A 26,393-nucleotide genomic window follows, 5' to 3' on the forward strand; every position below is an offset into this window, starting at 1 on the left:
TGCAATACAAATGTAAGTTTATTCTTTCTTAATAGTGTGGATCCAATGTACTGATGATACTTTTGTTAAACCAAATCTGCTGGTTCAATTGGGGACAACCGCCCTTCTTCCAAATAAATAAAAAGTACCTAACAAGATGACAATTAAAAAAAAAAATCAAGGGTACTTTTACACCAAGAAGCATTCTTTGGTACATTTCTGTAATTCTTCATTCAGCATAAAAACTAGAAGGTAAACAGTTCCTGAGACCAAACTCTGGATCCAAAACAACAAGAAAACATACTACTCTCAAGAGGTTTTCATGTCACTTTGGGTTTACAGCCGAGTAAATATAAATATCTAGCCAATAGGACTCTGGAACATATATCCTGAAAGGCTTTGCAGTTGCCTAGCAATCTGATGTCCCCCAATTAGCACAGAATATATTTTTGGATTTTAAAGCTTGTTAAAAATGGAATCACCTGCTAGCAACATTCAGAACAGCTCTGCTCCACGGAGTAATAGAAACTGGGCAGCACAATCTTTAATGCGAGTAACATTCAGATCAAGCTTAAGTGGGGTCATTCTGGATGCAGATGTAAATGATTATTAAGTATCATGGCTGGAACATCACTGTCCCAACATGAAAACTTACAGAATGACCAATTAATTTCAGCTAGTACAAAGGTAATGATTACTAGAACTACCACATTTGCAACTGAGTTATTATGAAGTGTTAACAAATGAGCAGTAGAATCATGTAAATCATATTGGGACACATCAGTGAGTTACTGACATGAAATGTCATCGTGATGGAGCTGACATGTGGCTCTTCTGGTACTCCTCCATTCCTAAACCAAAAAAAGGATTTGACAAACATCTTTACAACACACTGCCTCTCTAAATACATATGTATGAATCTCTTCGTGTGGTGCGATCAGTCAAATTACAGTATGATTCACACACAGCTGTCACTTTCATTAATCGGAGGAACTTTTTAAAAAACACAGAGAGCAGGAAAATCTTTAAAAAATAACTTGAAGACAGCCGCATAAAACTGTTATTTTTAGAACAGACATTTTAAAAGATGAATACTTTTGAAACAAATGACCCAGTTACAATGCAGACATCAGCTTGACACTGCTTTAGAGCCGTGTGAACTGGCAACACTGAGTTTTATTGTAGGCTTTGCTTCTCTGTCTAGTGAGGCAAAGCAAAATTCTACACACGCATGTAAGCATGTATCCATAGAACTCTGGTCACCAGTAATGCTGGATACATTTTTAATTTAGCCAGTCAATTCTTTGCTAACACAAAAAAAAATCCCCTAATGTAGAGAATTTATTAAGATGGCTTCACACTGGTTGCAATTATATTGCAGCAAATGAGAAGGTAAAGTAGTGCAAGATTATCTCCTTCAGGTGATCTCACACCACTTGCTATGATTCACCATCAGATTAGTGATTTTACTGTTCAGTTACACTGCTGTTTTTGTGCCAATATGATGTGAAAATCTTGTTGCTTTAATGCAATAACTGGACCACTTTAAAACAAAATGTGGATAATTGGTAATTTGATACTGCTGCTGACTTAAACAGATGTGGAGATGCCGGTGATGGACTGGGGTTGACAATTGTAAACAATTTTACAACACCAAGTTATAGTCCAGCAATTTTATTTTAAATTCACAAGCTTTCGGAGGCTTCCTCCTTCGTCAGGTGAACGATGTGAAACGATTTCACATCGTTCACCTGACGAAGGAGGAAGCCTCCGAAAGCTTGTGAATTTAAAATAAAATTGCTGGACTATAACTTGGTGTTGTAAGACTTAAACAGACACCTGGCTAGATTTATAGATATGGATGTCAACCCCACAATAGAAAGTTTCAGGAAACCTGCTGAACACCTCGAGTCTGTCGAAATCTGCCAGATGACATTTCAGTGTTTGTTGACATATATCCAATTTTCCAGTGCGCTAATTTTCAAAAGGATCCATTATTCTAATGATAGCAAGTCACTTTGTCAAGTCAAGTAATAATGTCATATTACGTTCTTTACACCGAGATGGCAATTCAATGTCTGCAGTGCATAAAGTAACATGCAAGGAAAGATTATTCAGATACGTGGGTGGCTATGCTTAGGTTCCTAGCCTGTTCTTTGCTGGAAGAAACACATAGGCTAACAAGAGGAAATAATTTATCAAGTTTGATGAACATCTGATATTTTTACTTCTCCACACAGCTGTTTCTCATTGCCACTTCCTCCTTTAGCCGAGAAGTCGGCATTGTCAGGGTGCCAGATTGCCATCAATGCCTTTGCTTTCAGTCTAGAGGCTGGAATCTGAATTCTTTATGTTCTGGTTGGAAGTTCAACACTATTGCTGGAGCTAACGATCACCCTTATCAACAATTTCAGTTGGCATTAAATTACATACAGATAAGGACCACCATCAGTGAGAGTATCCAAAAATAGAATTTGGCGAACATAGAATCACATAGAATTTACAGCACAGAAACAGGCCATTTGGCCCAACTGGTCTATGCCAATGTTGATGCTCCACATGAGCCTTCTCCCACCACTCTTCATTTAACCCAATACCACCAAATTTCATCAACCGAACTAGTTTCAAGTATTTCTCATCCAAACATCTTGGGAGTATCCACTGCATTCCACAGGAGTCTGACATTACAACAGCAACAACAACATCTATGCCTTTAACAGAGAAAATTGCTTTACAGATGCAATCTGTCCCTTAGCCAATTCTGTATCCATGTTGCTACTGCCCCCTTTATTCCATGGGCCGCAATCTTGGTAATAAGCCTACCATGCGGCACTTTATCAAACGCTTTTGAAAATCCTTTACACCACATCAACTGCATTGCCCTCATCTCTGTTACCTCATCAAAAAACTCTATCAGGTTATTTAAACACGATTTGGCTTTAACAAATCCGTGTTGGCTTTCCCATTCAACCCACCCTCATCCATGTGACTTAATTCTCTCCCGGATTATATTTTCTAAAAGCTTCCCCACCACTGAGGTTAAACTGACTGGCCTGTAGTTGCTGGGTTTATCCTTACACCCTTTTTTGAACAAGGGTGTAACATTTGCAATTCTCCAGTCCTCTGGCATCACCCCCGTATCTAAGGATGTTTGGAAGATTATGGCCAGTACCTCTGCAATTTCCACCCTTACTTCCCTCAGCAACCTAGGATGCATCCCATCCGGACCAGGTGACAATGCATTGCAATTGCAGTCACGCAGGATGTTGATGAATTTGATCAGGGACGTCCAGTGTTGTGGGCAGAGGAAAACTTGAGTGATTTGAATAGAGTGTTGTGGGAGAAACAAACACAGAGCTGGGAGGTGAGGACACATTCAAAGATCTTAGGTCGGAAAGAGTAGTATGGAATGGGCTGATAGTTGGGGAGAGTGAATAGGCTTCTTCGGAATGGGGGACGAAGGTGGTGGTTTTGATAGGGAAAAGGGGAATTCTTCAGCAAAGGGTGCACTGACAACTTTGGTGAGCTTTGGGACCAGGGAGGTTAGTTGAGTGGTCAGTTGTTAGGTGGGAATAGGTTCAAGGAAGCAGGAGGTGGATTTCATGAAAGAGATGAGTTTGGGGAGCACTGGGGAGAGATAGGAGAAAGGCTGCCGAGTGATAGCGGTGACTGAGGGGCTGGGGGTTGCCAGCTGCAGGGAGGAGGAGGAGGGAGAAGTGATAGCTGTGTGGACTGTCTCAACCTTTAAGAAAAAGAGGTCCATGAGTCCTAGTGGTTTAGTGTGGGCTGCCAAGGATGCGGTTGAGATTGCCTTGTCAGTAACCAAGACCTAGGATGTTTCTAGGCAATCTGAGATGGTGAGGTGGAGGGGATGGCTGTGAGTCTGTGCAGGAGATCTGGTGTGATGGGTGAGGTTCAGTGTGGGCAGGGGAGCAGAAAAGTTAGAGGAGAGGGAGCTAAGGGAATGAAGGTAGAATTTGAAGTCGCCAAGAATGAACAATCACTCATTTCAAAGTCGAAGGGAGGAGATCTTGGCAAGGAAGTCACCAGGGGACTTTATATGAAACCTGAGAGGGATGTAAGAGGATGAGGTGCTTAAAGAGTAAGGGAGAACCTGTGATCAGATTTGGCTATAAGTGCCATGCTGTTGTCATGGTGATTTAGGTGGGGCACATGGTAGAACCTACATTCATACAGGAAGTCTTCGATGAAAAAGCAGCCACCGATTGCTGGGAAGCCCGATTTCTGACGGAAGCAGAATTAATCAATAGATTCGTCCACAATGAGGTTGTGAATGGCGAAGGCCTTACTTGCAAGGGTGGAGTATTCTCCACAGTGATACAAAGTGGGGTGGTTGATGGCCCACTAGTGGGGCTGGAGCTGAAGTTACTTCGAGAAAGAGTTGTACTGAAAATTACAAATAGTTTTCACTCTGACCCAACAGAGCAAATATGTTTGTACCATTTTGATGATGTGGTTTCAGACGCAATCCGTGTACTTTTACAACAAATCCAAACATTCGACTGAAGTGCAAATATGCTTCTGTTCCAGAAGCCTGTGGAGGAGTTGGCAGCAAAAATACCTCTCAACAGCAGAACACTGCACTGGGAGCTTCATTGAGCTCATGTAATCAGTGCTTATTCAGGCAATGGAAAGATGGCAGCGTGGTGTGCTTCATGATTTTGTGATGCAACTGCGATGGGCTGGTACTACAGATTAGAGTTCTGCTGTCCTACATGAGATCAGACTCAAAGTGAACCTGTGTCAGACAGCCTGTAAATGGAATGTCAGCATGGCAATAGTTCGAGAACAGATGGAGCCAAACTAAATTCTGAAAACTATCTTGTTGCCGGTTTATCTCCAGCTGCTTAATATTTTCAAGGAGTGCTGCGGCCAATTTGAATGAATTCACAAACATCTTAATTCTGCTTAATTGAGGCACCTTTCAGATTCCTGTATCCCTTTAGTGCCAGAGCCATAAATAAGTACGGGTAGTAAGCATGCCTTTGTGTTGCCACTTGTGCACATCCTGCCACGTGTTGGGAGCTTTTATTTTAAAAAAAACATTTGTCATGTGAGTGGAATCTGATTCCACCAAGGTGTTGGCAGGTTGAAATGTTAAGGGGCTGCATCCAATCCCTGATAGCCAAGGTGTGGCTAAACATCCATTATCGCTACCAGCAGAGTAGGGGATATACCAATGGTCCTCAACAATCGATAGAGACTTACAGCAAGTGGGATCAAGATTTTAAGCTTTGCAAATACAAGGAATCTGAAACCAAATTCTCATTTTTTAAAGATACTAATTCTGTTGACAATAATGACCACAAAAATCGCTTTTATTTAATACTAAAAGTTAGCTAGAGAATTAGCTCAGGTTCCATCCCCCGATTCAAGCTATGCTCCTACCTGAATGGAGCTCCTTGACCAGCGAGGACATTGTGTTTGTAATGGAATCAGCAGCCACCAGCAAATCATTTCGTAGGTTTCTGCGGGATCCTGTACAAAAATTAAAAAAAAATCTGCAGATTCAGGCTGGTGTACAACCTATATCACTAACAGGACTCACTGTGCAGGAGGAGATCACTTTCAGAAGTTCTGCACAATACTACCTGAAGATTCTGGGCTGGATTTTCCAAGATCGGACGGTATAGTGGGAGGAACAGAGAGAAAATGGGATGGAGAGACCAACCACCGGATCCGGACTGATCGAAGCACTGCTGGTAATATTCTCCCCCTCCCCTCCGCCACCTCACAGGGAACTCAGTCACTCAACCCATGATTGCCCCACTGCAGTAAAATGAAGGCATGGGAGCCTGGTCTGGGAAACCAGCTGATTTCCCTGCCGCTTGCCTTGGTAGCAATAACTCCACCTATCGTGATCCTGAAAGAGCAGCAGAAAGCCTGCTGGTGGCACTTTTGCAGGGAAAGAGCCCAGTAGTGGACACCTCTTTTTCTCTTTCTCTTCAGCCCCATACCTAATACTGGAGGCCTGGCTTATGGAGACTATGGGGGTCAGGGGACGGGCGACCAATCTGCTCTCAGGAGGTGGGTCGGTCAGTAAAATTTTTTAAGGAGACAATGGGCCTCCATTTTAATAGGTTTTTTATTTTTAACTCCTGGGGGCCGGGATTCCAGGGCCTTCCGATTCTCGCCACATAAAATGAGGTGAGAAGGCCCGGATCAACAGGTCTTTATTGCACTGCTTGTGGGCCAGGAGGAGCAGGAGTGTTTCCTTCAGGCCCAAGCTCACCTGCCGCGATCGGCCAACCCCCAACTCCCGATGACCGAACCCTCCCCTCCCGATGTCTCTGTTCCCCTCCCCGCTGACCGACCCCCCCCACCCCTGATGTCCGGCCCCAAGCCCCAATGTCAGACTCACCTGCTGGCATCCGCTCCTCGGCTGCTTTCCCGTCCGACAGGCAGCCAGCCTGTCAATCTGGCTGGCTATCGCGCGGGAAACCTGCAGAAGAAATTTTAAAAACGTCCTTACGTTAAAATTGTAAGGACGTCCGGGCAACCCATACTTCCGGGTTTCCAGTCTGGAAATGCTCCTCCTCCCCCCCCGCCCCCGCTCCACCGCCACTGTTCTTTTCATGGTTCAGAATGAAAATCCAGGCCTATGTCTTCCTAAAATATAGACTACACAGATTCACGGCCATTCCCATCTTCAAGTATTTTTGCTCCTTAAAGATGCCTCCTGCTCTTTTTGGTGCTGCAATAGAACTCCCACCCTGGAGGCAAGTCCAGCCCTTTGTGTTTAAAAGTCAAATCATTTCAATAAGGAGCAGTTCTAAAATTCCTGTCCTACAAGTACAACCTCGTTGTTATGCTCGCAACATAAATATTTTTTCCCTAAATCGCTCAGTAATAGGATAAAGCACAGGGGGAGATGAGGCGTGGATCGATGAGCTTAAAATAATTGCCAATGTTGGTAAGTTCCCCTGGTGACTTAGTTGTTAAGTTCACTCAGTTGGGAAATGCATTCTTGCTGGTGAACATCACAAATCAAACTTCATTCCTGCTCCCACTCAATGTCCACACCCCTGGTACGGCCCTCATCTCTGCTCCCTTAAGTCCAAAGGACGCAGACCTGAACATTTATGGAGGACAACTGATTTAGCAATTCATTGCCAGATCTGGCTGGATCACATAAAGCACCATCAGGTCCTGCTCAATTCTACCAAAACTGCTCACTATTCCAGGCTCATCCTGGAATGCAAAGATAATTCCCGGCTTCTCTTCACTACAAACCGTCTGCTTACACCTCTCCCCCCATCACCCTTACCTCCAACAATAAGCGCGAGGAGCTCATGGACTTCTATGTCACAAAGATTGAGACCATCCATTCAGCTGCCTCTGCCGCTTCCCTCCCTTCTCCTATTCCATCAAGCCAAACTTCCCCTAAGGCTCCCCCCGCCCCAGCCCTGAACTCGCAGCTTTCTCTATTTTCCCTCATGCCGTCTCTGAGCTCATCTTGTTCATGAGACCCACCTCCTGCTCCCTCAACCTTATTCCCACCAAACTGCTGGCCACCCAACTTCCTTTCCTGGCCCCCATGTTAGCTGATATTGTTCACGGTTCCCTCTCCTCGGGTACTGTCCCCACCACCCCTCCCCACCAAATCTGCTGTATCACACGCCCACCTTAAAAAAAAACACCCTTGGCTCCTCTGCCCTGGCAAACTACCTCCCCATTTCCATCCTCCCTTTCCTCTCCAAAGTCCTTCAATGTGTTGTCACCTCGAAAATCCATGCCCATCTTTCCCGCAACTCCATGTTTGGACCCGTCCAATTAGCTTTACGCCCCAGCCACAGTATTGAAATGGCCTTTATCATAGAAACATAGAAAATAGGAACAGGAGTTGGCCATTCGCCCCTTCGAGCCTGCTCCGCCATTCAATATGATCACAGCTGATCCTCTATCTCAATACCATATTCCCGCTCTCTCCCCATACCCCTTGATGCCTTTTGTGTCTAGAAATCTATCGATCTCCTTCTTAAATATATTCAGTGACTTGACCTCCACAGCCTTCTGTGGTTGAGAATTCCACAGGTTCACCACCCTCTGAGTGAAGAAATTTCTCCTCATCTCAGTCCTAAATGTCCTACCCCATATCCTGAGACTGTGACCCCTTGTTCTGGACCCCGCAGCCAGGGGAAACATCCTCCCTGCATCCAGTCTGTCTAGCCCTGTCAGAATTTTATATGTTTCATTGAGATCCCGTCTCAGTCTTCTAAACTCAAGTGAATACAGGCCGAGTCGACCCAATCGCTCCTCAAACAACAGTCCTGCCATCCCAGGAATCAGTCTGGTGAACCTTCGCTGCACTCCCTCTATGGCAAGTATATCCTTTCTTAGGTAAGGAGACCAAAACTGCACACAATATTCCAGGTGTGGTCTCACCAAGGCTCTGTATAACTGCAGTCAAAGCCACAAATGCCATCCTCTGTGACTGTGACCGTGATAAACTATCTCTCCTCATCCTTCTCGACCTTTCTGCAGCCTTTGACACTGTTTGGCCACACCATCCTCCTCCAATGCCTCTCCTCCATCATCCTGCTGAGTCGAACTGCCCTCGCCTGGTTCCATTCTTATCTATCCAGTCATAGAGAATCACCTACAATGGCGTCTCTTCCCGCTCTGGAACAGTTACCTCTGGAGTCCTCCAAGGATCTATCCTTGGCTCCCCTCCTATTTCTCATCTACGTGCTGCCTGTCGGTGACATCATCCGAAAACACGTCAGGTTCCACGTGTACGCTGATGCCACCCAGCTTTACCTCACCACCACCTCTCTCGACCCCTCCATTGCCTCTGATTTGTCATGCTGCTTGTCTGACATCCTGTACTGGATGAGCAGAAATTTCATCCAACTAAACACTGGGAAGACCGGAGGCATTGTCTTCGATCCCCGCCACAAACTCCGTTCCTTGGCCACTGACTCCATCCCTCTCCCTGGCCACTGTCCGAGGCTGAACCAGACTGTTCGCAACCTTGCCATCCTATTTGACCCTAAGATGAGCTTCCGATCCCAAAACCGTTACATCACCAACACCGCCTACTTCCACCTCCGTAACATCGCCCATCTCTGCCCCTGCCCAGCTCATCTGCTGCTGAAACCCTCATCCATGCCTTTGTTACCTCTAGACTTGACTATTCCAATATTCTCCTGGCCGGCCTCCCATCTTCCACCCTCAGCTCATCCTAAACTCTGCTGTCAGTATCCTAACTCGCACCAAGTCCCGTTCACCCATCACTCCGTGCTCTACATTGGCTCCTAGTCCGGCCATGCCTCAATTTTAAAATTCTCATCCCTGTTTTCAAATCCCTCCACGGCCTCGCCCCCTCCCTATATCTGTAACCTCGTCCAGCGCTACAACCCACCGAAATCTCTGTGCTCCTTCAATTCTGGCCTCTTACATATCCCTGATTTTAATAGCTCCAAAACTGGCGGTCGTGCCTTCAGTTGCCTAGGCTCTAAGCTCTGGAATTCCCTCCCTAAACCTCTCCGCCTCTCTCTCTTCCTTTGAGATGCTCCTTAAAACCTACCTCTTTGACCAAGCTTTTAGTCACCTGTCGTAATATCTTCTTATGTGGCTCAGTGTGAAATTTTGTTTGATAATTGCTCCTGTGAAGCGTCTTGGGACATTTTACTACATTAAAAATGCTATATAAATGGAAGTGGTTGGTGTTGTTGTATTGCTTAGTGCTATATTCTGTAATGAATTATATACCTACGGTATCCATTCACATCAAAAGCATAAACCAAAATTGGCAAGCTAAGTCTATCTTATGGGACAAAGGGGATGGTCATGTTGCATTATTTTCTGTTTCTTTCTGTTTCTCTTTCTTGGTCTCCCTTTTTCTCCATTTCTCTTTTGGATGTTTCTTCTTACTGAAACTCTGGAGGCAGGGGTTTCCAATAATTTTCATATTAAAACTATAGGCCCTTTGCCTCCCAACATTTTAAAGATCTCAGCCATGTCTGTAATACTCTTTTCTTCAGCTAAAATAAGATAACCTCAGAAAAGGAAGGAACCACAAATAAGACAAAATTAAATGCAAAAAGAAAAAAAAATTGCAAGAAGGAAAATTTGTGAAATATCTTATAGACCAATCTCCCTGATGAAATATGAAAAATTATCTCTGGTGTTACTAGTTGAATAAGTAAAACCTTCTCCAATTCAATAAGCCACAGATTTATACTGCTAAATGTGGCATTTAACATTTTACATCACAACTTAAGACTTCAACATCATAGAGGATATTAATGAGTTGCTAAAATGTGTGCTTTATTTTTGTGTGCAACAGAACATGAACTAAAAACAGGATAAATCTAACCTGACCAATTATTGCCCCAGCCGCCTCTTCCCAACCATCAGTAAAGTGATGAAAGGGTTCATCAATAATGGCTACTGAACAAAAACCTGCTCACCGATAGTCAGTTCAGATTCCACCAGACCTACTCTGCTCCAGACCTTATGACAGCCTTGATCAAGGCATGGACACAAGAGCTGAATGCCAGAAGAGAGATGATAGTCGTTGCCCTCGACATCAAGACAGTATTCGAGTGAGAATGGCACCAAGGAGCCATACCAAAAGTGACGTGAATTGTGTCAAAGGGTAAAACTCTCCAGCAGCTGGAGTTACACCTTATACAGAGGAAGACAGTTGTGGTTGTTAGAGGCAAGTCTTTGCAGCCCCAGGACATAACTGCAGGGAAGCATCCTTGGCCCAACCATCTTCTGCTCCTTCATCACTGACCTTCATTTGTTGTAAGGCCAAAAGTGGGGATGTTTGTTGATGACTCCATAGTATTCAATTCCATTCACAAATACTCCGATAATGAAGCAACCCGTGCCAGCCTATAGCAAGACCTGGATAACATCCAGGATAAGGCTGACAAGTGGCAGGTGACATCTCCACCACATAAGTGTTAGGTAATGACCATCTCAAACAATAGAAAGCCCAATCATTTCCCCATGACCTTCAGCAGCACCAGCATCGCTGAGTTCCCCACCATCAATATCTTGAAAACCAGCATTGACCAGAAGGTAAACTGTACCAGCCATATCAACACTGTGGCCATAAGATCAGGGCACAGGCTGGGTATTCTGTGACAAGTGGCTTTTCTCCTGACCCCTTAGAGCCTATCTACCTTCTACAAGGCTCAAGTCAGGAGTGTGATGGAATACTTTTCATTCGCCTGGATGTGTGTAGCCACAACACTCAAGAAGCTCAAAACCATCCAAAACAAATAAGTTTGCTTGATCGATGCCTCTGCCATTGGATGCAATATCCATCCCCTCCACCATTGGCACATTGTGGCTGCAGTATGTACAATCTACAGGATGCACTACAGCAACTCACCAGGTTATTTCAACAGCACCTCCCTCCCTTGCGACCTGTACCATCAAGAAGGACAAGAGCAGTAATATCATGAAAGCATCATCACCTCTAAGTTCCCCTCCAAGTCACACACCATCCTGACTTTGACATATATCACTGTTCCTTCATTGTCCCTGAGTCAATATCTTGGAATTTCCTTCCTAACACTATTGTGGAAGCACTACCACACCAAGGACCACAGTGGTTCAAGGAGAAAGACCACCACCACCTCAAAGGGCAACTGGAGATGGGCAATAAATGCAGCCTTGCCAGCATTGCCCACATCCTGAGAACAGCTTAAAAAATCAGCATGGTATAAAATGTCCATTGTAAATATTTATCACTTCTAACAGGTGGCATGGGAAGCATAAAGGGATAAACGTAAGGAAATGCCGATTTTATTGTGAAGTCAACTAGTGCAGTACTTTGACAGACTTCAAAATATCAACTGTAGTTTCTGTTATTATTCCCTTCACCTTTACAGGCCCAAATCAAATCCATTCCAGGAAAGGTAATGGTCGTATCTCACTGATGGCTGTTAAGGCCCATGAGTGAACAGTTATACAGTATCTGGTTTTAGGAACTGTCAGACCAGATTGCACCCAAGTGATGATGCAAATGCACATCTTTGACATCATCACTTTTTTTTTCTCCCTTTTTGGATGCTATTACGTTAAATGCGTGTCTTAATCAGAATTAAACTGTTTTTGTGGCACATTCTTGCATATTGGTACTACTTTTGTGAGATCACACCTGAGGTATAATATAAGCCAAGAATTCCCATATTTCCATGTATAACTGACCTTGGCAGGGTTTTTGTATTTACAAGATATAAAGGACAAATATTTCGAGACATAAAAAGTTACCTCCTTATAAGCAGCAAATAAAACATACAGTATGAAAAACAGTTATTTCTGCAATTCTTTACAGAAAAGTAAACACATATGTAATAATGAAAGGACAAAGTGAACTTATATAGGTAACTAATGTTTAGCAAGATTACTACTTACCCTGTGCAAAAGCTTCCTGCACATCTCCTCCAACCCCAGACAATGAGTCTTGAGGACCATGGGTTGGTGTGGAGCAAGCAGAAGTTGACCGAACGGGCATTGGCATGGAACGGCTGGCACTATGGCTAGGTGATGAACGAGGAGAGCCAGCTGCTTGAGCCTGTACAATGAGAAAATAGAACAATGTCCATCTCAAAAGCCAGTTCATAATATTTTATAAACAAACGACAAAACAAGTCGTGTCATCCTTTCCTGAAGCATTTCACTACACCGTAGATCATCAATATCACCATGAAGAAAACAAAAATCACAAAATGACTGTTTTCATATTCAACCAAACCATTGGTCTCATTAAAGTGACTTTGCTTAGTACCTGTCTTTAGTTCTCAACCTTCTTGGTGTGTAGAAAAGCAAAAATCTATTTGAATGTATTTTGTCATAGTATGGTGAGGGCTGCATCATGATTGTTGATGGTCAGTTCATTTGACTTCCAGATACACAGATTCAGCAAAAATAAAGAAATTACCTCCTCTCCCAACAGCATTATAATTTACTCATTAAAATGAGCACCATCTCACAAGTGGAGCTTGAGATCCCTAAACTCAAGAGAGGTCATCCACCTGATTTATTGCTACTTATTGATTATTTATGATAAAACTAGTTTCACGAATCATATTTTCATGTCTAATTACCTCTAACTAAAGTCGCCCATACTCCAGTAATATATTAGGTCAAACCTGCCTTTTTTAATTCCGGCACCCATACCCCTCTTTTGGCCTCACATTTTAGTGTTCTGGTGCAGCAGGGTTTTCTTACTCTTTAGCATTTGAAGCACAAACATCAGAGCTAAGTAGTCCATTAATTCTGTTTGTGGAACCAGGCTAATAGCCTTTCTTAAGCATTAATAGAACCACAAAAAAACGACTGCAGGGCTGTCTCATGGCAACAGCCTGAAAGACCCACTTTGTCAATATATTCTCTGCCTCAGGCATATGGAAACAGGCCAGGTAGCAGATGGCTAGCGGGTACAATTAGCCTCATTTTGCTGTGGCAGGCTGAAAAGGATTAGCTGATAATTCTGCTCACCTCCAACTGCTAGTATCGACAGTTACTTGTTGCTGCTACACATTGTTGGCTGATTGGACTATTTGTCGGGAGATGGTCATGATTTACAGGGGACATTTAAGGAATGAATGGAGGCGACTTAATGTCTGGAACAATGTGGTTATTAATAACTCTTAGGGACTACGGTATCATTTTTGTACCATAAAAGAGAGATTTACATCTATCTGTCCTCTACCCTCTCAGGAAACATGGAAAGCTGTTGAAAACTGTCTGTAGCATGTACGGTAACCACTTATAGCAAGCCTCAATCACTTTATGCTTAAGATGACTTACAACTGAAAATACTTCATGTTAAACCTTGACTCAAATGGAACATGGCATTTGAAAAAAAAAGTGGCGACAAACTGGTCTGAACTGGTGAAGCAAATGGTTGTTAATAAAGTACTGTGACAGCTACTGGACTAAGAACGTCCCAGAATCAACTGGGGACTATTTCTCAATAAATCTGGATGAAGGACTTTGAAAACCATTAGTATTCCTTGTGGAATGTCATCACACCAAGGACAGAGAATGCAGCGCCAGTTGTCACGTGCACTGAAAGCCACAGCCATTGAAAAACAAACAAAAAAATATTTAAAAATACGTTTATAGACAATAGAGCAGAAATTCTAACATATCAGTAAGTGACCTCAGGGCTGTAATCTTGTGAGGGGGTTCAGATAACATTTCATCTTGAAGTGCTCAAGCTTTGTTTTTACAGTTGATGTGTCATCTGAATCTCTCAGATGAGACTACAGCCTTATAATCACTCATGGGTATCCATTACTTCTTATCTAATCTGCTAATTTTCAGTGTGACGCATGATCGGTGCAATAATTGGAATGCTGATTTCTACCAGGGCAGCGGGATGGTACGACAATTGGTCTCAATTCCCCAGGTTAAGATGGGAAAATAATAGTCAATCAGGATTTTTGCTCCTGAGTTATCTACCTCCTGTTGAAAAGTACATGTTGGTTGTTGGGTTACGACAGCATTGGAATCAGCTGTGCTGCCTGCCCTGCCAAAGACAAATAACGTGCTGACCCTCACTGACTAAAAATCCTAAATTAAGACTGAGTATTTGTGATACTAGAGGTTGGCTGTTGCCAAAGAATTCACTTCTACCAATATCACAGTAATTCAGACCTGCAGACGCCAAAGATTAAGTAACAGCAGCTTACATTAGATTATGGGTGTTCAAGCTGCACTCCAGGATTTCAGCACATAATCTAGGCTGACGCTTCAGTGCAGTACTGAGGGAGTGCTGCAACATTAGAGGTGCCATCCTTCGGATAAAAAGTTAAATGTAGACCCTGTCTAACTATCCTAGTGGTTCAGATGGGCATTAAAGATTCCACAGTACAACCTGAAGAACAAGGATTCATTCTCCTGGTGTCCTGGCCAACATTTTCAACCAACACCATGAAAGTAGCTTAGCTGATCATTCATCTCATTGGTGTTTGTAAGATATTGTTGTGTGCAAAATGGCTGCCACATTTGTCGACATAACGACAACGATGGCACTTCAAAATAATTTATGATATGTGAAGTACATTGGGACATTTCCAACAGGTATAAAAGGTACTACAGAAATGATAATCTTTCTTAAACTTATTTAACATACCCTTTAACATAGCAAAACATCCAATGGCACTCCACTGAAGGATTGGTTGGACAATGCAGAGGGTCACAGTTGCCAACTGTTTGCATTGAAAGTGGCCAACCCATTTTTCCGACTCCCATCCGTTCTACTTGTGTAGTGGCTCCTGAAATAGAATTTCCAGCTCTATTTGAGTCCCAAGCAGAAGTGGCAAATTATGAGCAGGAAGAAGCGGGAGCCAGTTGGAGCTAGAAATGCTATTTGAAGAGCCTCTCTGCAAATGGAGGTCCGCATGTTTGTGTTTTTTTTTTATTCGTTCACGGGATGTGGGCGTCGCTGGCGAGGCCAGCATTTATTGCCCATCCCTAATTGCCCTCGAGAAGGTGGTGGTGAGCCGCCTTCTTGACCCGCTGCAGTCCGTGTGGTGACGGTTCTCCCACAGTGCTGTTAGGAAGGGAGTTCCAGGATTTTGACCCAGCGACGATGAAGGAACGGCGATATATTTCCAAGTCGGGATGGTGTGTGACTTGGAGGGGAACGTGCAGGTGGTGTTGTTCCCATGTGCCTGCTGCTCTTGTCCTTCTAGGTGGTAGAGGTCGCGGGTTTGGGAGGTGCTGTCGAAGAAGCCTTGGCGAGTTACTGCAGTGCATCCTGTGGATGGTACACACTGCAGCCACAGTGCGCCGGTGGTGAAGGGAGTGAATGTTTAGTGTGGTGGATGGGGTGCCAATCAAGCGGGCTGCTTTATCTTGGATGGTGTCGAGCTTCTTGAGTGTTGTTGGAGCTGTACTCATCCAAGCAAGTGGAGAGTATTCCATCACACTCCTGACTTGTGCCTTGTAGATGGTGGAAAGGCTTTGGGGAGTCAGGAGGTGAGTCACTCGCCGCAGAATACCCAGCCTCTGACCTGCTCTCGTAGCCACAGTATTTATATGGCTGGTCCAGTTAAGTTTCTGGTCAATGGTGACCCCCAGGATGTTGATGGTGGGGGATTCGGTGATGGTAATGCCGTTGAATGTCAGGGGGAGGTGGTTAGACTCTCTCTTGTTGGAGATGGTCATTGCCTGGCACTTATCTGGCGCGAATGTTACTTGCCACTTATGAGCCCAAGCCTGGATGTCGTCCAGGTCTTGCTACATGTGGGCTCGGACTGCTTCATTATTTGAGGGGTTGCGAATGGAACTGAACACTGTGCAGTCATCAGCGAACATCCCCGTTTCTGACCTTATGATGGAGGGAAGGTCATTGATGAAGCAGCTGAAGATGGTTGGGCCTCGGACACTGCCCTGAGGAACTCCTGCAGCAATGTCCTGGGGCTGAGATGATTGGCCTCCAACAACCACTACCATCTTCCTTTGTGCTCGGTACGACTCCAGCCACTGGAGAGTTTTCCCCCCGATTCCCATTGACTTCAATTTTATTAGGGCTCCTTGGTGCCACACTCGGTCAAATGCTGCCTTGATGTCAAGGGCAGTCACTCTCACCTCACCTCTGGAATTCAGCTCTTTTGTCCATGTTTGGACCAACGCTGTAATGAGGTCTGGAGCTGTGTGGTCCTGGCGGAACCCAAATTGAGCATCGGTGAGCAGGTTATTGGTGAGTAAGTGCCGCTTGATAGCACTGTCGATGACACCTTCCATCACTTTGCTGATGATTGAGAGTAGACTGATGGGGCGGTAATTGGCCGGATTGGATTTGTCCTGCTTTTTGTGGACAGGACATACCTGTGAGTGAACCATTGTGGCTCATTACTTCACCATCTTGAAAGATTATGAGAGTCAGAGTGGAGAGGAAGTTTCCCATCGTAAACTTTTATTTTATCTAATTTTTCCCTTGAAAATATGTTTAAAAAGAAACTCTAGGGTATGCATTTTTGATGGAACATTTTGCTATGATTCCTTCTTAATGTTATATCTTTGTTGTTTGTACCATAAGTTCGAAACCTTTTTCAAATTGTGATGTGTAAATTTTCCAGGTTCACCTCTCAAACATCAATAACACCCTTTAAAATAATAAGGCTTTTCTGCATTATTCCAAGATATGCTTTTGCTTATACTTTTAAGTTTATCATCAGAGAACTTCCTGTTTAGTTAAGCAATGAGGACACATCAGAATTAGATTTTGTTCTACCCAAAGGATCTTGGATTGATATTTCCATCCAGAATATCAAACCAAGCTTTCACACATCCATTATTAAGTTCAATGGTTATCGGACGTAGTACTCAATCTCACTGTCAAGCATAGACATTAAAGGGCAAAAGTCAGGTGGTATAAACAAAAAGAGCAAAACATATTGCAAATTTGTAAATTCGACATCTTGAAGCCCTTCACATTTTAAATCAAAACCAGTGACTTTTTATAGGTACAGATCTGCTACAATTGTACTCTTAACACAAACATGTAACTAATTGAGCTTTCCTGTCTGCGGCACCAAGTCAGCTACCTGGCATCTTGTGCACTTTCCTGCTGCAATTGTCCAATTTAACAGCTTTACTAGCTGTTATTGTATGATATGCCCATGAAATGAAAGCTGAGGTATGGTTTGTAATGATATAAGCCATACCGTCTTAGTGCATTTATTTCTCAATTTATATTTTGCAGGAGGAGCTTAAGCACACTCACTGCTACCAGCAGCGCTTCTTGTCAGTGGCTCAAGGAGCTGAATTTCCAAGGGGATTCTCCCACTTGTCTGCCATAATTTCGGCAGAAGAGCCGTTGTTAATGGCGTACTTACAGAGTTTCCATGGTTCTTCTGCTAAAGTTACAGTGGATGAGCAGGAGAACCCCCTCGGAAATTCACCCCATGGTGTTCAATCTTCGATGGAACAATATACTTTTATCCAGGATTGGTTTTTTCGAAGTACTAATATTATGAGTCAGTCACCAACTGCCTATGATTATTAACTATGTGTTCTGGACAAAGATGGTATGATTGGGATTATTCTAGGGGCAGTGTTTTGAACATGAGTGGCCATGTAGGCCCATGAAATATTAAATGATTACTATCAGCACATGCAGCTTTCTGAGGATTCCAGTGGTAAACATGGAGCTCGATATATTGGGTTTCAGTTTGCACAGAAAAACAAACACTGATAAAAATCCTGAAATAATGAAAATTTTAACTTATTCAGTCGCCTTGAAACGGTGGCTTTGGTCATAGTCCTTTATTCAGGGCTGTTCCTCAGTTGTACATTGTTTTTTGAGCTGTGGCAGCTTTTTTGAAGGTGTTCTTCAGGTTTTCCAAGTTTCCTGGTTTGGCACATATGGAAGGTAATGGGGAAAGTTGAGGAAGGTGAGGAGAAATACAGCAAGGTATAAGCGTTGAGGAGAAGAATTTGAGAATGTAGGGCCATCTGTGGTACCAGGGACGGGGGGGAGAATACACGGAATAATCCAAACTCAAAAGAGTGAAAAGTACTACCTGGGAGATATGGCTGGAGGAGGTTACAGAATTTGAAGAGTTAATAAAGCACAGCTCTTTATGTTCAGCTGATCAGTGGGCATTGGACATTTCAAACAGTATAATTACACAGCGTCTTCTTACATAAACAGCTTTATGTTTCCAAATAAAAAATGGAAATCCAAACATCAAAGGGATTACTGGTGGCCTGGAAGCTAAATGCGTAAATTAGTGAGTGGGAGCAGAAACTGGATTTTAACTTGTAGACAACACTTCAGTTATCTCTACAGGGTAGTTCTGCTTTTTGGTCTTCTACTCCTTCAATGAATGGACAGTTTTAACGAGTTTAATTAGTAGTAAATTAAAACAATATGGCATACAGTGAAGATGTAGGCATGTTGCCAACTTCCTCCTCAACGAACTCAACAGGAGAAAAATCTAAAAAATGGTTGAAGTTTTAATGATATCATAATTTCCATCCCTTAAAATAGCTAATTACGATACGGGAAAAATTCTCTAGCTTGGATAGCTTGAGAGTTGCATTATTCCTCTTATCCAGGTCAGGCATTATAGAGGGCACATTTATTTTTGGATTATTTTGTTTTTCTATTGTCATCATTTAAAGTTTATTAAGGTGAGTCAATGGCATTGCTGCCACACAGTTTCTCCTTCATTGACAATACAATGAACTCCCAAGTTAAATGTGAGATAGGCCATTGGCAATAGCTATATGTGTAGAACAATGCAGCATGAAGACATCATCTGTGAAAAATATCACATTTAGATAATCAAAAAGCTGTAAAGGTCTGAAAGAAATTTTTTCATGTTATTTCCCCCCCAATATTTCAATAATTAATAAAATGTTTAAAAAATGATTAGTCAAAATCAAACAAGCCAATTTTGTATTCTTATTACATTTTACTATCAAATGTTTGATATAAAACATAGCTGAAAAATGTGATAATAGCAATGGGATGATGAATAGTGTCCATCTATTCTCCCCCCTCCCCCAAAAATTCACTCAGCTGCTATTTTGGTTGAGTTAAGAGTTATGCAAGTGCTTAATAATTAGGGTAGGTTTGGCAGCTATCTTAAAAGTAAAGCAGCCATTTTGATTTTTTTTCCCAAACAGAACCTGCTGTCTTCAAGCCAAAAATAATAATGATGTCAGCTTGGCTCAGTGGTAGCATTCTTGCATCTGAGTCAGAAGATCATGGGTTCAAGTCCCATTGCAGAACTTGAGCATATAAATTAGATTGGCACTTCAGTGTTGTATTAAAGGAATGCTGCAGCGCCTAAGATGCCATCTTTCAGATGAGACGTTACACCCAGACCCCTCTGTCTGTTCAAGTGGATGTAAAAGATCCCAAGGATGAATAGTTCTCTCGGTGTTGTGGCCAACGTTTACAACAGATTAACTGGTCATTTAACTCATTGCTGTTTGTGGGAATTTGCTGTGTCCTGTTTGCCTACATAACAACAGTGAGTACATTTCAAAATATAATTCTTTGAATGTGAAGCATTTTGGGACATGTTGAGGAGGTGAAAAATGCTATATAAATGCATGTTCTTTCTTTGATAATGCAGGAATAGCATTTGAGAATCATGGTAATTGTTCTTCTATGTTGGCAGAAGCAAAGATTTGAGATGATGTTAAATATATTTAGCGCTGTGGATCATTCTTGTTGAAAGGAAGTGAATATAGATGCTAAGTACCACCACTATGCAGCTCCATGAATCTCATACCCTGAAGCCCATGTCCTTCCAAACAATTACTTTGTAGCTGGAGGTACAGGCATTAGTTTTCCTTGGCGCCATTCACTCCATTGCAGTAGCAGACTAAAATCACTCACTTAGCAGAGTCTATTCCATTACCTCAGTTATTTCAGTGCATGATTTTAGTCTGTAACTGCTTCAGAGTGGTTGCAACCAGGGAGAAACTAATGCCTGTACCTCCAGCTGCTCCATAATCCAACGGAAGCACATGGGCCTCAGCGTATGAGCTTCATAGAACTGCATAGTGGTGGTACTTCACATCTTTGTCCACTTACTTTAAATAAGAATGTACTAATCCCATCCCCAAGATAACTGAGGTTCAAAAAAATGTGGCACCATATAAAATGCACAATTATAGGATCAGTACATATTCTATTAGAGAATATGGAATCAGTCTAAATGCGCAAATTACCAAGGCTGAAAAAAGATGTTCTTACCAGGCAGCAGAAAAATCAAATAAGAAAAGTATTGTAAATTAATAGATCTACTCAAGTGATTTATCATTGGCTTTGTTGTTCAGAGATCCCATTGTACTGCAATGCAAACATATAATCTCAAAGATAATACCGATTACATTGATACTGCTGCTCTATTATTTTCCTCAGGTCCTTTCCCAATAATTCATCACTTGTTGGAGTATTTTATGAATTAAATTCTGATCTCCGTGCTCGTGCAGTCAAGTTTTTTTTTTTGAGTGAACTCTACATGCATCAAGGTGATGCAGGTCAGTGCTGAGGTGTGGGAGAGGGAAATTGGCTCGGGTTCTCACTCCTGCTAGAAATGTACATGTGGACACCACATAAGGGCAGGATTGTGCATGGCCACGATGCTCCCTATGATAAAATAGCCTGCTGATACTGACCGTCAAGGTTCACCTATGAATAATGGCCACTTGGGCGAAGAATCAGAGAGCACCAAACACCCATGGAACCACACCACAGTCATCGCCGTTAAGGGAGGAGATAAAAGCTGCAACTTGTCGAGATGCAAAACAGATTCATTTTTCACACTGCCCAGTTAGGCCATAACACGGCTTCTTTAAGAATTATAGTGCCTGACAAAAGTACAGGTGGAAACAATCATGTTTGAATGCTACATGATGCTGCATTTATGCGAGGGAGGGAACACAGGCTAATTCCAGATACTTTCTTCCTCCTGGCATTTAGGCAACCATGCACACATATGGTGCAACTTATTCCTCATCCGATAACTTTCTGCTAATTTAAGGGAAAAAACACACACCAAAGTACTTATCTGCTGATAAAATTACTGTTAAAGATCTATGCATTATCACATTGACATTTAGTCTGACTAATAATGCAACAGATCTACCTTAATTTTAGCATGGTTCCCCATTGCATTAACCCTCTGAGGACTGCTGAAGCATTTCTGAACCAATCTCAAATCAATACAATCTAAGATAAAGGTATTCCAAGAAGACTCGAAGTATGTGCAGTTATGCATTTCTGAATTTTCCTTAAGATTCTGCTTTATTAATATTGATTCCAAAACTTACTCAAGTATTACTTTGATAAATATTAACTGCAACAAAGACGCATGTATCTTGAAATGTGGAAAGTTCTTTCAAAGCTCAAAGAAATAAGACAGAAATTTGACTCTCTCTCTTCTGGTTGATGAACCTGTATTAGAGCAGGGGAAAAATTATTGGCAGATGAAAGGGAAGAGTCCCAGTATGGGAGAATTGAGCATTTTTCATGTGTGCTCAGCTGGTGACAGTTAGGAAGCAAAAGTTTCAGTTTTGATGCAACTGTTCACGAAAAATCTTGGCCCCGATATTAGCGGGGAGGAGGGATGGCAGCGGGTGGGGGGGGTGAATGGACACATGGGTAACCCACCCAATAAAATCTGTCCGTTTCCCACACGATCGCGGGTCAATTGGAGCCAGTTAGCATGGCTTCCGGGTTTGCCGTCCGAAAGCTGTGCAGCGGGCGGACTGCGCACCCGCGTCACAGGCTAAAAGCTGGAGGAACTCAATTTAAAGGAGCAATTTTCCAATGGCTGCTCCTGAAGCAAAAACCCAAACAGTACAATGGGGCAGCACAGGGGAAAGGCTGCTCCTAGATTTAGCAATGCCTCACTCCAGGTGCTATTTGATGGGGTGAGGAGGAGGAGGGATGTGTTCTACCCGGCGGACGGGAGGAAGTGCCCTGCCTCTGCCACCAAGAAGCCCTGGCTCGAGGTGGCAGACGAGGTCACCAGTGGCAGCAGCATCTCCCACACCTGGATCCAGTGCAGGAAGCGCTTCAATGACCTAACTAGGTCAGCCAAAGTGAGCACACTTACTCATTCTCCTACACTCCGTCTTCCACATCACCGCCCCCACCCCCAACTCATTCTGCACTGCCAACACTACTCCATCACTTCACGCCCCACACCCACATAAGGCTCATCCTCAACTTATCTGCACTTCCTCACCTCCCCATTAGTCACCTCACTACTACCACTCAACCCAATCCTCATATAATGTCATGGCTCTGTCTCATACTCACCCTCTGATGCATCTCTTTCACGGTCAGCCTCACCCAAACCAATGCATTCATCGGTTGACCACTTCACCATCACTCACTCACGCATCTGTACTTTCTCCCCTTATAGAAGAGAGCCCAGAATGCACGGAAGAGGGCGAGGACCGGAGGGAGGCCGCAACAAATCATCGTCCTCACAGATGGGGAGCAGGAGGCACTGCAACTGAGCCGCACCCTCGAGTGCCTGTCCGTCGGAGACGCCGAGACTGGCACCTGACAAACGTCTGGTGACAGAACTTGAACATTCAGCACACACAATATCAATTGATCTTAACATGCCTTGCCATCTTCAGCACCTCAGTATGCTCATTGCAACATGACACATCTGTGATCATGCTTAATATTGCCTTCTGTTCTCTTACAGAGCCTTCAGCGACTGCTGTGACGGCAGAGGGCGATTCCTCAGAGGACCTGCCGGCCTCTGAGGGTGCACCGTTACATCTGAGTGAGCCATCCACCAGCGCAGATATGCACAACTCGATGGGTCCTAGTCCTCAGTTAGTTGAGGTCGCACATGGTGAGTTACCACACACGTGAGCACGAGCAGACACTGGTGGCAGGGGCAGCTGTGGAGAGTCCACGTCGGTGGGAGCACTCCTCTCCAGGCTCTGTTCAGCTGGACACAGAAGCTGAACTCTGGGGGCCATCCTTTAAAAGGGGAATGATCAAGGGGCAGCAGCACATTTGCGAGGTGCTGGAATAGGTGTCACGCGCACTCTCCACAATAGTGCAGAGGATGGAGGAGTCCAACTCCTGCATGAGTGGAATGGTGGCACAGGTACGGGAGGGAATCTCTGAGATACTGTCACAGGGACGTGAGGGCATCTCTGACATACTGTTGTGGGTAAGTGTGGGAATGTCTGCGATGGAGAGAAGCCTAGCCTCCATGGAGCTTCAAGCACGGCTCACAAATGAGTCCATTCAGGCCCTGACAACGGCAACGGCAACTGACAACGGCCCTTCGGACTCAGGGTGAACAACATTCTGCCACCTTAAACAGGCAGGCAGATACTCTGGCACTGGCCTAACAAGGCGTCTCACATGTCCTCCAAACTGTCATCCAGCAGAGTGGTAGAAGTGGTGTGGGCCTGACCCAGGGGAGGGATGATGGCGAAAGGGATCATGGAAGTGGGGATGCCACTCAAAGTGCTCTCAAGTCTCACCCCTTTCCCCCTCTCAACCAGTACCCGCAATGCTGCCTCCCCTCCAGTGGCCGAGTCTGCCCATGCACAGGTGTAGGTGGAGCAGTCTTTGGAGGGGCCCGCACGGGCACCAAAACCCAGAGGGCGTAGGCCGAAAGCATCTAATCGGTCAGGGCATGAACAAGAGCAACCTGCCACTACCTCTGCTGCTGCCACAGGGGATGCACCATGTAGAAGTAGTCGGAAGAGAAAGGCAAAGGTTTTGTAAGCACACAGGGGATGGCACAAGGGTGTTTGACGGTTGGTCATGTTTTTTATTTATATTTGCTTTTTGTTAAACTCACATTAAATATTATTCTCACCACTACTGCCACGTCTTGGCCATTCTTGACTGGCTTCTGTAATAGAGCCCTTTCACGAGCTTCACGCTGACACTTGATGCCATCCATTGGGGCACTCTACCGTGGGTGTATGTGCAGTTGCAGGACTGTTTTGTGCCGGGGTGGGGGGAAGGCTGGTGCGGCCACTGCGGCCGCTGCTCTGTCCAGGTGGTGAGGACTGGACTCTTCACACTGTCTGATGTTAGGAGAACCGTTCACATATCAGTGACTCCCTGGCCTCAGGAGCAGCCAGGTGAGCCGTTGTTCTGCCCAAGGATTGCTCCTGCTCCTCCTCCTCCTCAATGTGGGTGGCAGATGTGGACGGGGCCTCTTCAAGCGGCATCCCTCTCTGTTGTGCAGGGTACAACACACGACTATAATGCATCCCACTCTGTCTAATGCGTACTGAAGCGCACTGAAGCGCTCCCCCAGAACGATCAAGACGCCTGAAGCGCATCTTGAGCAGCCCTATAGCATGCTCATGTGTAGACCTGGTCGCGATGTGGCTGTCATTATATCAACGCTGTTGCTCGGTGATGGGGTTCCTCAGAGGTGTCATGAGCCACGTGTGCAAAGGGTATCCCTTGTCCCCAAGGAGCCAGCCCTTTTGGGTGTTGGGTGTGTGGAAGAGGGGCGGGATGTTGGATTCCCAGAGGATGAAGGAATCGAGCCAGCTGCCAGGGAATCTGGAGCACACGTGAAGGAATCTCTTGCGGTGGTCACAAACGAGCTGAGTGTTGATGGAGTGATAGCCCTTCCTGTTGATGAACAGTCCTGGCTCGTGTGGAGGTGCTCATATTGCTATATGGGTGCAATCGATTGCATTCTGCACCCGTGGGAAGCCAGCCACAGAATGGAATCCCACTGTCCTCTCCGTCTGGCTGAGGTCGTCAATGGGGAAGTTGACGTAGTGCGAGGCCCTGTGAAACAAGCTGTTGGTGACCTGCATTATGCACTTGTGGGCAGACGACTGAGAGACCCCGGCGATGTCACCGGTGGCACCCTGGAATAATCCGGAGGCGAAGAAGTTGAGGGCAGTGGTGACTTTGACAGCGGCAGGTAAGGAGATGCTGCTCGGTACGAAGGAGGCTGCAGATGTCTGCGACTACCTGGTGACTGACTCTGAGTCTTCGTATGCACTGCTCCTCAGAGAGGTCCAGGAAGCTGAGCTTCAGTCCGTAGACCCTGTTGCGAGGGTAGTGCCTCCTGCGATATTGCCCTCTCTGTTGTTGCCCTCTGTGCTCTTGTGCAGGTGCTTGTAGCGCAGCACTGTGTTGTGGAGCTCCATGTGGCAGAGGCGGCCGGCGTGCCTGGCGAGGCTGGTGATGTTGCTCGTCCTCGGATGTAGTGGTGAATGCAGCCATGGCGCCCCCCCATCCTGATGGTGTGAGTTTGAGGGGGACCGCAAAGTAGTTAAATATGTTTGAACAGCAGAGTTTTGGGTGGAAAGTCAGAATTTTGAGTGAGAACACAAAGGTCTTACAGCCAAAACTTTGTCTGAAGTGACAGAGTGCCCTGCTGCAATAAATGATGTTTTCTCCCCACCTGTTAAATAAGCATTTGAATCTCCCACTGGCTACTGGCTGAAACATGTCTGTTGCAACAGGGAGTGTTTCCCACAGCACGGGAAACACGCTGAGGACGCTTCAAAATCGCACTCCTGCCAAAATGTCGAGTCAATCAAGTAGTTCAAGTACTTCAACTAGCTGATAAACTATGCAAATTATCATCCCGCTGGCTTTAATTGACGGTGGGACTTCCGCATTCCGGAGGCACATGCGCACCCGGAAGCGTCATTGGGGAACCCGGAAGTCGGCGTGTTGGAGCCGGGTCCGAATCCACGAGGGATTTCAGCAATTTTTGGAACCCCCCGCCCCCAACGCACCCACTCCGTCACCCGAAAATCGAGCCCCTACTGTCAGCATTGAAAATGTCTTCCAGCCCAACCTCTCAGCAAGTGCAAATCACCAGCGAAGAGAAAGACTTTGGGTAATAACTGAAGCAAAACATCAATTTTTAACTATCCCCTCATCCCACCAATATTTCAATGATGTAGGTGGAATTTGA

General features: G+C 44.5%; 1 protein-coding gene across 12 annotated transcripts in view; it reads right to left on the minus strand.

Moving 5' to 3' along the window:
- The window catches only part of LOC137321765 (dystrobrevin beta-like), a 534,882-nt gene that overhangs the window by 33,790 nt on the left and 474,699 nt on the right, over window positions 1-26,393 (minus strand). For 11 of the 12 annotated variants that reach the window (XM_067984400.1, XM_067984401.1, XM_067984410.1 and 8 more), the window contains 2 exons: window positions 12,379-12,538; window positions 5,389-5,478 (listed from right to left, as the gene is read on the minus strand). In XM_067984400.1, coding sequence (XP_067840501.1) covers window positions 5,389-5,478; window positions 12,379-12,538 — 250 coding nt within the window. The remainder of the gene's footprint in view (window positions 1-5,388; window positions 5,479-12,378; window positions 12,539-26,393) is intronic. The other variant, XM_067984407.1, reaches the window with a different exon arrangement.

This window comes from Heptranchias perlo, chromosome 5 (assembly GCF_035084215.1).
Source record: "Heptranchias perlo isolate sHepPer1 chromosome 5, sHepPer1.hap1, whole genome shotgun sequence".
NCBI lineage: Eukaryota > Metazoa > Chordata > Chondrichthyes > Hexanchiformes > Hexanchidae > Heptranchias > Heptranchias perlo.